At 30.9% G+C, this 11,370-nt stretch overlaps 1 protein-coding gene across 1 annotated transcript; it reads right to left on the bottom strand.

The window, feature by feature from the left end:
* Nucleotides 1-7,833: 7,833 nt before the first annotated feature.
* On the bottom strand, nt 7,834-11,032 carry LOC130813040 (quinone-oxidoreductase homolog, chloroplastic-like). The gene is made up of 4 exons (XM_057678733.1): nt 10,967-11,032; nt 9,342-9,483; nt 9,119-9,210; nt 7,834-8,523 (listed from the first exon to the last, which is right to left on the bottom strand). Exons 1-4 carry the CDS (start codon nt 11,030-11,032, stop codon nt 7,834-7,836), a joined length of 990 nt encoding a protein of 329 aa, XP_057534716.1.
* Nucleotides 11,033-11,370: the final 338 nt, after the last annotated feature.

The following is an 11,370-nucleotide window of genomic DNA, read 5'->3' as shown; positions in this document are numbered from 1 at the left end:
GAGATGTCTAACGATGCCTTCCTTCTTACAAAAAATGTTAAACTCATTTGAATAGAACTCAAGGTCGTTGTTTGTCCTCAACCTTTTCACCTTCTTGCCAGTCTGGTTCTCAGTTAATGTTTTCCATTCCTTAAAAGTGGAAAATGCTTCACTCTTGAGCTTGAGAAAATAGATCCAAAGCTTTCGTAAGAAATCATCAATAATAGTCATCATGTAATGATATTTTCCTTTAGAGGGTACTTTTGACGGACCCCAAAGATCTGAATGAATGTAATCCAAGGTACCTTTGGTTCTATGAATAGCTTTCAAAAAACTAACTTCTTTTTCTTACCAAAAATACAATGCTCATAACATTCAACCATACTAGTGCAATGATTTTCAAGATGACCTTCCTTCTTAAGAATTTGAATTCCCTTCTCACTCATGTGGCCTAATCTCATGTGCCACAACTTGGTGTCGTCTTTGTTAGATGAGGCAATAGCTGCAGAACCATAACAACTGAACCCTGCAGCACATACAAACTACCAGATCGAATTGCCTTTAGTATTACAAGAGCTCCTTTGAACACCTTTAGAACTCCACTTTCAGCTAGTACTTACACTCATGAGATTCGAGGGTGCCTAAGAAAATGAGATTCTATTTTAAATCAGGGACATGTTTGACACCTGTTAAGATTCTTACAACTTCATCATGTGTCTTGATTTTGATTGTTCCTTGATCGACAACTTTGCATTGAGCATCGTTGCCCATTAAGACAAGACCACCATTAACTGGTTCATAGGTGGTAAACAAGTCTCTGTTAGGAGACATGTGAAAAGAACAACCATAATCAAGAATCCAATCATTCATGGACCTTTGTTCAGGCCAGCAGCTACAAAACAATCCCCATCAAATTCGGTCTCAACAATACTAGCTTCGGTGGATTTTTCGGGTTGTTTTCCTTTACCCTTATCTTTTCTGTCTTGTTTATTCTTCAACTTATAACATTCAAAGATCTTGTGCCCTTTTTTCTTGCAATAACGACAATATTTAGAGTTTTTACCTCTAGATTTTGATCTAAATTGGTTTCTATAACTACTACCCCTTTCTTGACTCCTTCCTCTAACCATTAGTCCTTCACCAGAAATTTCAAAATGGATTTTCATATCAAATTTTTGTTTGGACAACGAGTTGGACTTGAAATCAATCAAAGTTTAAAGTAATATAATTACTGTACAACATTATTTCTTTGAAGTGTCTATATGATGGTGGTAGTGAAACAATGAGTAGTACAACTTTATCCTCATCGTCTATTTTAACATCCAAGTTTTCTAAGTCAATAATAATGGAGTTGAATTCATCCAAGTGAGATTGAATAGGAGTACCTTCAGACATACGAAGCGTAAAATATCGCTCTTTTAATTGAAGTTTATTTGCAAGACTTTTGGTCATGTAAATAGACTCTAATTTACTCCATAAGTCAACAGTGCTATTAGCGTTGATGACTTCTCGTAATACCTCACGGGACAGGCACAATTAGATTATTGACAAAGCTTTTTCATCCATGTCATTCTATTGCTCATCCGTTACACTTTCTGGTTTTTTCAGCTTACCAGCCAAAACCTTTTTCAAACCATTTTGAGTAAGAACGGCTTGCATTTGGACTCGCCAAATAGCAAAGCTAATTTTACCATCAAATTTCTCAATATCGAATTTTGTCGACATTATAAAAAAAATCTCAGTTGAAATTGTTAAAGCTCTGATACCAATTTGTAGGGAAAACTGAGCGTGTAGGCGTGATAACTTCAACAAGAGATTATGAGAAATAAAATAATGATAGTAAAATTGAATCCAAATTCGTAATATACGATGAATGAGAAATAAAATTATTTGTTTATTGATGATGATATTACAATGAAGGATGATGATTATTAGATGATCACTAATGCTCCATAATAATTTAGATGTTCTCAAAACAAACTATATAATTTACATCAACTTAACTAAAAATAAAAATGTATTTATGACAATGGGTGAATATAATGGTAAATAGGTGAGACAACCTAAGAAAAGAAAAAAAAATCAAAAGTATCAAATTTTGCCCCAAATGTCATTGCATGTATGAACAGTATTTAGTCCTTTTTGTTCTCTTCTTGTCACGATTTCATTATTTCTAAAGTATGTGTTTACATTACTCTTGATCGACAATTGGCATAGAAACAAAATACTCATGAAACATGCAAGAGAATCCAACAAAGATTAATTTAGACTCATTTTCTCTCTCAAATGAAGGAGATCGCATATACTGTACTATAATCAACCCTACACTCATTGATCTCAATATAATACTCTCATGGGAGCACTAATCCATAAAATGATGGTGGGTAATAAGTTATCACAAATTCTTCTATAAAGGTGTCACCGTGAGATATGCCTCTTACTTAGGTTAAATATTTTAATAATAGAAACTTTTAGCTAGTGAGCTTCTTGTTTTGAGGTGTTCTCACTGTGAGACAGTCTCATATAAGACGGCCTGATAAGTTATAAATCTTGTTAGTTGCTTGAGACTAGGGATGAACATGAGTCATAGATCCGACCCGAGCCTAATTTAAGGGTCTAGATTAACCTAATTTTGGATCAGGGTTCGAGTCAAATCTAAGTCCACACTTTTGAGATTCAAATCTAACCTAGATCCATAGACCCTTCTGTATCTATTTTTTTGAAAAAAATTATATATTAGCCATTATGTGTATTTTATTGTATGATTTAGAACTTTGTTATATGTTGGAACATGACGTGATTTAAAACTTTACCGGTTTATGTAATTTGAAATGTGATCGTTGAATATGTAATTTAAAAATCGAAAGTCTTAATTAATATTTTGTTTTAGAAACTTGAATGCTGAAAAACTTTATATATTTAATTTAGTCGCTCAATTAGTATAAAGTATTAGAATATACTTGTTAGTTGAAAAAATTTAAATAATTTTATACGGATGAACGAAAATTGTAAATATATTTTTTAAAGTTTTTCAAAAAAAAATGTTTTGAATCCAAATCAAAACCTTTAGACTCGTGATACCCTAAGAGTCTGGGTTTGATTCAAAATTTTCAAACCTATGAATCGGGACCCGAATCTTAGCTCAATAAAAAATCAGAGTCTGAATTTGGCCTGATATAGTTGGAGCCTAAACTCAACTCAAATTCGAACCATGCCCATTCCTACTTGAGACCGCGATGGTCATCCTTCCAAAGATTACATTAGCAATAGTAAGATACAAATCTCAATGGTCCCTTAAACCAAATATGGGAGCCCTATCTTCAAAACATGACTATATTCTAAACTCAACCATATTATTCGTTCCACAAACCAACAAGATTGAGACATCAATTCTAACATGACAATGGGAAGCTGCTAAACCTTAATCCAAGGACTACTAGCTCACACATGAAGGGTTAAATAATAAAGACGGAAATAAAAATCAATCATAATCAACACATGAATTATGTTCTAATGAAAATCAGCAAGATCAATAAAAAAAAATACAAGATCAGAATAAAGAGAAGAATAAAAAATAGATACAACAACCAACACTAAAACAAACTACGATCAGACATTTACGAAGTGTTTAGTTCATCATTGACGATCAAACACTGCGACCAGACAAAGTTGATCGTTATTTATGACTAGATGGACCAAACATGAGTGGTTGCCAATGGCGACTAACTCATAATCAATTAACGATCGCCCTTTAATTTCAATTCTAATATATATTTATTATTTTATTTATTTTAATTTTTTTTCTATTATAATTTTTTACTCTTTTAATGTTAATCATTGACCGGACACAAATAGATCATGAATTCAAAAAGAAAATGTAAGAAATTATTCCGCCCACATGATTAATAGTTTACTCCTATTGACTAAATTTTTCGTACAAAATTTCTTCAAATTTGTTAGGATGTTGGAAAATTGTGGAGTGCTGGATACTAGTCATGATTAACTGCTTTAATTAAATTCCATATATATATATATATATATATATATATATATATATATATATATATATATATAAATATATATATATATATATAAATATATATATATATATATATATATATATATATATATATATATATATATATATAAATATATATATATATATATAAATATATATATATATATATATATATATATATATATATATATATATATATATATATATATATATATATATATATATATATATATATATATATATCTAAAATTGATCACATGAAGCACATTAGGAAGGAATAAATTCATTATGACTCGTCATACTACGCCAAAATTTCTTAGCACGAACTTTCTTGGTCCACCAGAGTGTGCAGAGCTCTAATGAAGTATACAAATTTCAATCTGCTTTAAATTAATTACTCCATAAAAACACTATTATCGTGATTATGAGGAATGATATATAACTATAAGTTATAACAGCTTGTTTGATAGTTGATATTAAATAATAGGACTATGGGAATGTTAATTAAAAGTTTGTGTAACTTTAATAGTGTTGAGAAAAGAGGCGATATAATACATACACTTTCTCCCTTTATGTTGTTAGATGAGCAAAAATTAACCAATCTAATCAAACAAACAATAAAATTAATGGGTACAACCAAAATCCTCTCTAGACTAGAGGTAATACAAACACCAAACAACCCTAAAACATCACTCAAAAGTGGTAAAATAATAATTAGGGTAAAATTAGGGCAAAATACAAATTACCCACTTACAGTGCACAAAATGATAATCCAACCGTTGAATATGTAGGTTGGGTAGGCAGGAACACCGTGTCAAAATTTGACAAAAAACGGAGCACGAATGGCCTTCGATCGGATCGCCGAAAAGTCACGCGTCGCACCTTTTTCTTCTCCTCAGTTTCTGATTTTTGTGCGTGAATGTGTTTTAATTGCAATCACCTATGCTGCTGCTCTAATCTTGGTTTTTATAGTTTTTCACTTTTTTTTCTTTTAATTAACAAATAATATTATTATTATTAGTCCATTATTATTAAGCCCATAATTAAAATATAATTGGGCCTTCCTCCAAGTGGGAGGGAATAACCCAACAAGTAGGATATTCTCTCGATAAGTTTTATAATCATACTTGTTTTAATTCAATCATTTCATTTTCTTCGCAAAATCTCTCGATTAAAATTATGTGGTAGTGATAAATAATTTGAATAAAAAACTTTTTTATGATCAACTTTTTTATTATCATGGAAATAACATGATCGATACATTTCACAAAAATCTACACTACAAATCATTCTCATCATTACTATTTAATATGAATAACCAAACTACGTGAGTAGTATATTTATGATTTATTTATTTTTTTTATTTTTATAAGCAGAAAAATCGTTGAATTGGGCTTTGTCCCGGTTGAAGAGGATGTATCACATTTGTAAAAAAAAGTCACGAATTCGATTCTCAGTTAGTTCTACTCCTTTCCTTTAACCTACCCTTTATTCGAGAAAAGAAACAAAAAACAAACCAAAACTAATTTGACAAAATAATTTGTATAACAAATTTTATTGACATTTGCAAAAACAATGAAATAATAAAAATCACATTTTATGGTTAATAATTAGAAAATTTAAAATTTAAAATCTCATTTAATTACCCTATAAGAATATAAAAATCACATTTTTAATTATTATATAAAAATTCCATCTCTATATCGTTTATTTATGTAAAAATACTTTTTAATCGCTTTTCACAAACCCGAACTCTTTTTATTAAAATCATATCTGTGCAATTGTGATTAAAAAGCTATAAATGTATTATTATATAAATCCATTATATTGAATTTTGTTTTTATTGGTAGTAATAATGAATCGTACATCACAATTAATAACTAGACGCTAAGGCAAAGTTGCTTGTTCTCCTGGCTGCTTACCCAAATAGCAGCATTAACACGCATCGACAATATCTCAAAGAACGCAAAAGGCTTTCACCAATCAACCTAGCCATACATATGCATTAACGAACACGCATGGTCGCCATCTTAGTACTACTTGATTAGAGCCTACACAAGAATTAATGGCTCTGGCATAGTGTTCATGGCCCGTTTAGCATTTAGTTGTCGATAATAAATGGTGGGGATGATAACCAAAAAATTTAGCGTAATTTCTGTAGGAAAATAATCTCGTGAGTCGTGACTAGTTTAATGATCATGTTTGCTATATATATTATTCATCTGATCATTATCTTCACAAAAATGTTACATATATAAAAATATGGTATTAAGTGTGTTATGGGGTCAAATAAATAAACCTGTAATTTATTTAGTCAAACTCTAAACCACCTACATTGGTCTAATAACATCCTAAAATAACTATCCACTAGTCACCATAACCTACCACTCACCCATCATGCCCATGATTCCCACATTAATTCACCATCTAACCTCCATTCTACCATTATACATACATGTTGCATACATCATTTGCACCCGACTAAGCTTTTATCTTCTTATTTATACTTACAATTTATACTTAACCAAATATGCTTCAATTGATCTGAACTCATTCTATAATCCGTTAATCTTGCATTTATTAATTATCATATATTCATTACTTTCTGTTTTCCGATCTGACTTGAGCGTCGAAGGGGTTTTCGGGAAAACCACCCATGGGAAAGGCTAACGTTGTATTGCAGAATTTGAGGTCTCATTAACGAAAGGATCGTAAACACTTTTAGCATATTGACAGTTGTACCCGATTACACATATCTTCAAATATTTTAAGTGTCTTTTACACTTCCTCATTTTATTACCGAAACAAAGTGGTAATGAAATTTGAGGACAAAAAACTTTTTTACAATGAAAATGTCATTATCATATGGTATTGGCATAATACTCAATAAATCGTTTTCAATACCACATTAAACGGTCGGACCTTCAAGGTCATAAAGAGTCTAGGTCCAATTTACCCTTGGATGAGAGTAGATCCATATCTATTTACAAATTACAACGCCCAATTTTTTGTTCGTCAATTATCGCCGCCATAAGTTGAAAGTTAACGTTACAACAACTATTTTATCTGACGGTGACTATTTAACGAGAAATTAGGATAGAAATATTATTTTAAGCTTAATCACTAATTCTAATTAGACGGAATTAATCTTGATCAAAGCTAATTTTATTGTTATCGCTGAGACGCTGACTTGTATCGAGGGCGTGACTTTTGTGGGAACTTCTCAAGTCTCAACCCGTGGTATTGGCCGGTAATAGTAATGTAATATGGCATAATTCATGCTTGGTTACTCGTTATGTCAAACCAAACATAAAATAATGACATTTAAATATATTACAACCCCTTAATTTTCTTATAATTAATTCTTAATATTTGCTTGCTATTGCTAAACATAATGTGCATTCTTTCCTTTATCGACAACATTAACTTTTTATTAATTTGAGGTATTCAAAATAAATTTGATATTTACTCGATCTTGTAATCAAATTCGATTTAATCTAACATAAAAATGTATTTATTATTATATAAAAAACAAATATCCTTTAATTGACCAATAATCCAAATAAAAACCTTTACTTTTTACTAATACATATATAAATAAACATACTCTTTATTTTAGTTATTTCAATAAAATATCAGCATCCATCCTATATATATATACATATATATATATATATATATATATATATATATATATATATATATATATATATATATATATATATATTCAAGGTACGAAACACAAAATGTTCAACTCGATCAAGTAATAATTGCTCTTTATGTACGTGAGACAAGACCCGAAACACATCCTGTAATTCATATTATATTAGTTTTAATCAAGGCACAATTATAATCTTCCCTGTAGCATGTCCACTGATGATCCTATCCCAAGCTTCTTCAGCTTTACTCAAACTATGTTTTGAGTCAATCATTGTTTTAACCTTTCCTTCTTTAACCAAATCCATAATATATTCAATGTCCTCTGCATTTGGGCTCAAAATCATAGGAACCAATTGTTTCTTGGAAAATGTCAACTTATTTATAGCAAATGTAAGCATACCACTTAAACTTGGAGTCAAATCTATGACTTTTCCTGTTTCACTCAAATTTGGTTCAAAACTCTCCCATTTTATTCCTGATGTACAATGTATCACAAAATCATACTTTTTTCCTGATGGGCTTGTTAAGGCGGCCCCTTCCGGAGTCTTATAGTCAAGGACTTCGTCAGCGCCTAAGCTCTTGACAAAGTCTAGGTTGCGGGCCCCACATGTGGCGGTTATGTGGGTGTTTCCGAGTTTTGCTAACTGGACTACGTAGTGGCCAACACCCCCTGATGCGGCTGTGACGAGGATGTTCTTTTTTTCATCTGTTCCGTCGAGCTTGATGTTGGCAGATTTTGTAAGAGCCTGATAAGCTGTAAGGGAAGAACTAAAAAGGCCTGCTCCTGATGGTGCAGATACCTCTGGTGGTCTTGCTACTGTCAGGCTCTCTTTTGCTATGGCGTACTCTGTTAGCGCTCCTGAATTCTGTTAGTTGACAAAACATCATTAATTAAGATCTTGTGAGAGAACTATCATGAAACCTACTCAATCAAAAACTTAAGTTGATGGTTAAGACTTTATAATATATATGTTATATACTCTAATATGCCCCCTCACACAATAATTATATGGGCTATAAGTGTTATGCAACATAAGTCCTCCTCATACTTAGTACGAAATATTATAAATTTGTCATTGGTGTTTACACAAAAAGACCCGCACAAGAGGAGAGTTGACTGCTCACATAACCGATGATGTTTCATCCTATAACCAATTGGTAATCGGAGAAGCAACCCATCAAGCTTATAGATTTGTCAACCTCTTTTTAATTCTTAGACATGGGATCACGTGGATTATCTAACACTCCCCTCACATGTAGGCTCCTTTTTTCAATTAAGAGGAAACGTCATTCTTTTCGAATCCATGTGTTGTTTATCAAGGGAGAATAATTTTTTTTTTTTTTAATTATTAATCGAAAACCATCGGCTCTGATACTATATTAAAGAACCTATATATGACATTTGTTTCGCACACTAGTATTATATTTAGTATAGCAATGAGCAGGAAGCAAGAAACTTACAGCAACCATAACAGCGGCCACAACCTTGTCACCAACTTTGAACTTGTTTACGTGAGATCCGACCTGGACTACCTCTCCGGCAATATCAGTTCCTAAGACAACAAATAATCATGTTCCAAGTTAGGATCATTCATTCATGAGTGAAGCTAGCTAGAATTATTTGTAGCTTGTAATTGAAACCTCAAGACTAAAAAATAGCTATGCATCATAATGGTATACATACCTGGTATTGTAGGGAAGTTGCGAGGTAAGAAAGGTCTAAGGACACCCTTTTGTATCTTCCAATCAACGGGGTTTAATGTCGCTGCTTCAACTTTTATCAACACTTCATCTACCTTTGGCTCAGGAACAGGAACCTTCACGTGCTGCAACGCAACACAACCATCCTTATAAGACTTGATTTTAGACAACTTTTGTGTACTTATGTACGCACACCCGAATCTCACATGGGAGAAATAGGAAACATAAATAAGTATATAAGTGATTCAACTTTAAATTAGTATGAAATTTTTTTTAAGATTCCCAACAACAAATTCGTGCAAGCCCACCTAAAGTTCACAATATCATACTAATGATATCAAGAGCTAGTTAAAGGTTCAACCGGAGAAAATAAATTATTGGCTTATTAGTTTTAATTCGTTATATATTATATGATGAAAGCTTGTTAGAAGATTAATTAATATGCTTATGTTTAGCTATACGTTTAGAAATAAGTTAGAAATAATTTAGGTTTAGTTTGTTTAAGTATAAATAAGTTAGAGATATTAAAAACCTAATTAATTTGTTAAATTTTAGAGATTTGAAATAATTTGAAATTTAAATTTAATATAGATTATAAATTTAAGAGCGTTTTAGTTAAGTTGACATCATTTTTATTTTGTTTTGAGGTTTAGCTTAGTAATAAGTGTAAAGCTAATTGGCTAAGTTAAGTTAGTATCTCTTTATTTTCACATGACCTTGAGTCCGAATTTGATGACATGTTATATTATTAAGTGTAATTCCTCTTTAAGTGTGTAGTAGGCAAATAAGTAAAGTGAAATAATTAAGAGGTATGAAGTTTAAATCCTATGAGCTGTATAATTTTACGCGGAGATTAACCATTAGAGGTGAATTTCATAAACAAATCTGATTGTTTTGTCTACTATTATTTTTAAATTCTGTTATAAACAAAACCTCAACATTTAAAGTATATATTCAGATTTCTGGCAAATAAGTCAATAAAAATCATACTTTATTTAACCATCCTTATGAAGTATTAATGGCATAGTTTTCATACATATACAATGGATAAACACCATGAATGACATCCTAGATTGCTAGAATGTAGAAGGGTTTCTCGGAACGACTTCTAATGAGAAAATCTGATCTTAATGACTTGCATATAAAGTCTTACATAGGAAAATGGACCTAAAGAAGTAAGTGTCTAACGTAGTAAAGCTAAACTACATTTTAAAAACACTTGGATAGGGAAGAAATTGTTAAAAATGTACTAACATGTTTTTGGAAAATGACCCATATAAAATAATTTATCGAAAAAATTAAAAGGAGTTGACTATCGTATAAATTTAATTTATGTACTTTTCTTTCTAATTGGTATTATGATTTAAATCTTATTGGGTTTGTATATAATTTTCTTGTGCGAATCATATTATATACAAGACTAATGACAAATTAATAATCAGATTGATCTACAAGGATTCAATATGTTTTGCACTAAAATAATCCATCTGCATGATTGCAATAATTGCTTGATAATTAACGTAAGAGATTTAAAATCATTTATTATAATCAATATAAAAAGAATATGATATCAAGACTAAAAAAAGAAAATAAAATAAAAAAGAACACCTTTAAGGCCTGAGCTCCACCACCATAGCCAGAATATTGAACTGCATGCATTAGTTTGCCAGCCATCATTACCATTTTCGCGTAGGAAATTTAAAAATAGTTATGGTTATTATTCACCTTAATTATGTTATTGTTGGCGATTTCTAAGAATAGGTGTTAGGGTATTTATAATCACTAAAGAAGCAATAATAGAACGTAGTTCTCATCACGTGTTTGGAATTACACGTTTTTTTCGTACGTTACTTGACGCTCACTTAGAATAAGGGGCAGAATAGTAATTGAGATTCGAAATTATAACGTTTTATGACGTTGATTTTTATATCATGTGAAGAAATCAATTTAATTAAAAGCAGCTTAAGCTGATGGTTATGACTCCAAAATATGTTATATATTTATGGGTATAT

This window comes from Amaranthus tricolor, chromosome 5 (genome assembly GCF_026212465.1).
Source record: "Amaranthus tricolor cultivar Red isolate AtriRed21 chromosome 5, ASM2621246v1, whole genome shotgun sequence".
Taxonomy (NCBI): Eukaryota; Viridiplantae; Streptophyta; class Magnoliopsida; order Caryophyllales; family Amaranthaceae; genus Amaranthus; species Amaranthus tricolor.
The sequence above is the reverse complement of the archived record's forward strand: the minus strand, read 5'-3'. Positions and strand labels throughout refer to the sequence as shown.

Excerpts from the sequence above, each read along its gene's own strand:
- LOC130813040 (XM_057678733.1), bottom strand. The coding sequence starts at position 11,032 with ATGGCTGGCAAACTAATGCATGCAGTTCAATATTCTGGCTATGGTGGT. Across the intron at positions 9,484-10,966 it reads GTGGAGCTCAGGCCTTAAAG|CACGTGAAGGTTCCTGTTCC; the intron begins GTGTTCTTTTTT and ends GTTGCGTTGCAG. Across the intron at positions 9,211-9,341 it reads CAACTTCCCTACAATACCAG|GAACTGATATTGCCGGAGAG; the intron begins GTATGTATACCA and ends TTGTTGTCTTAG.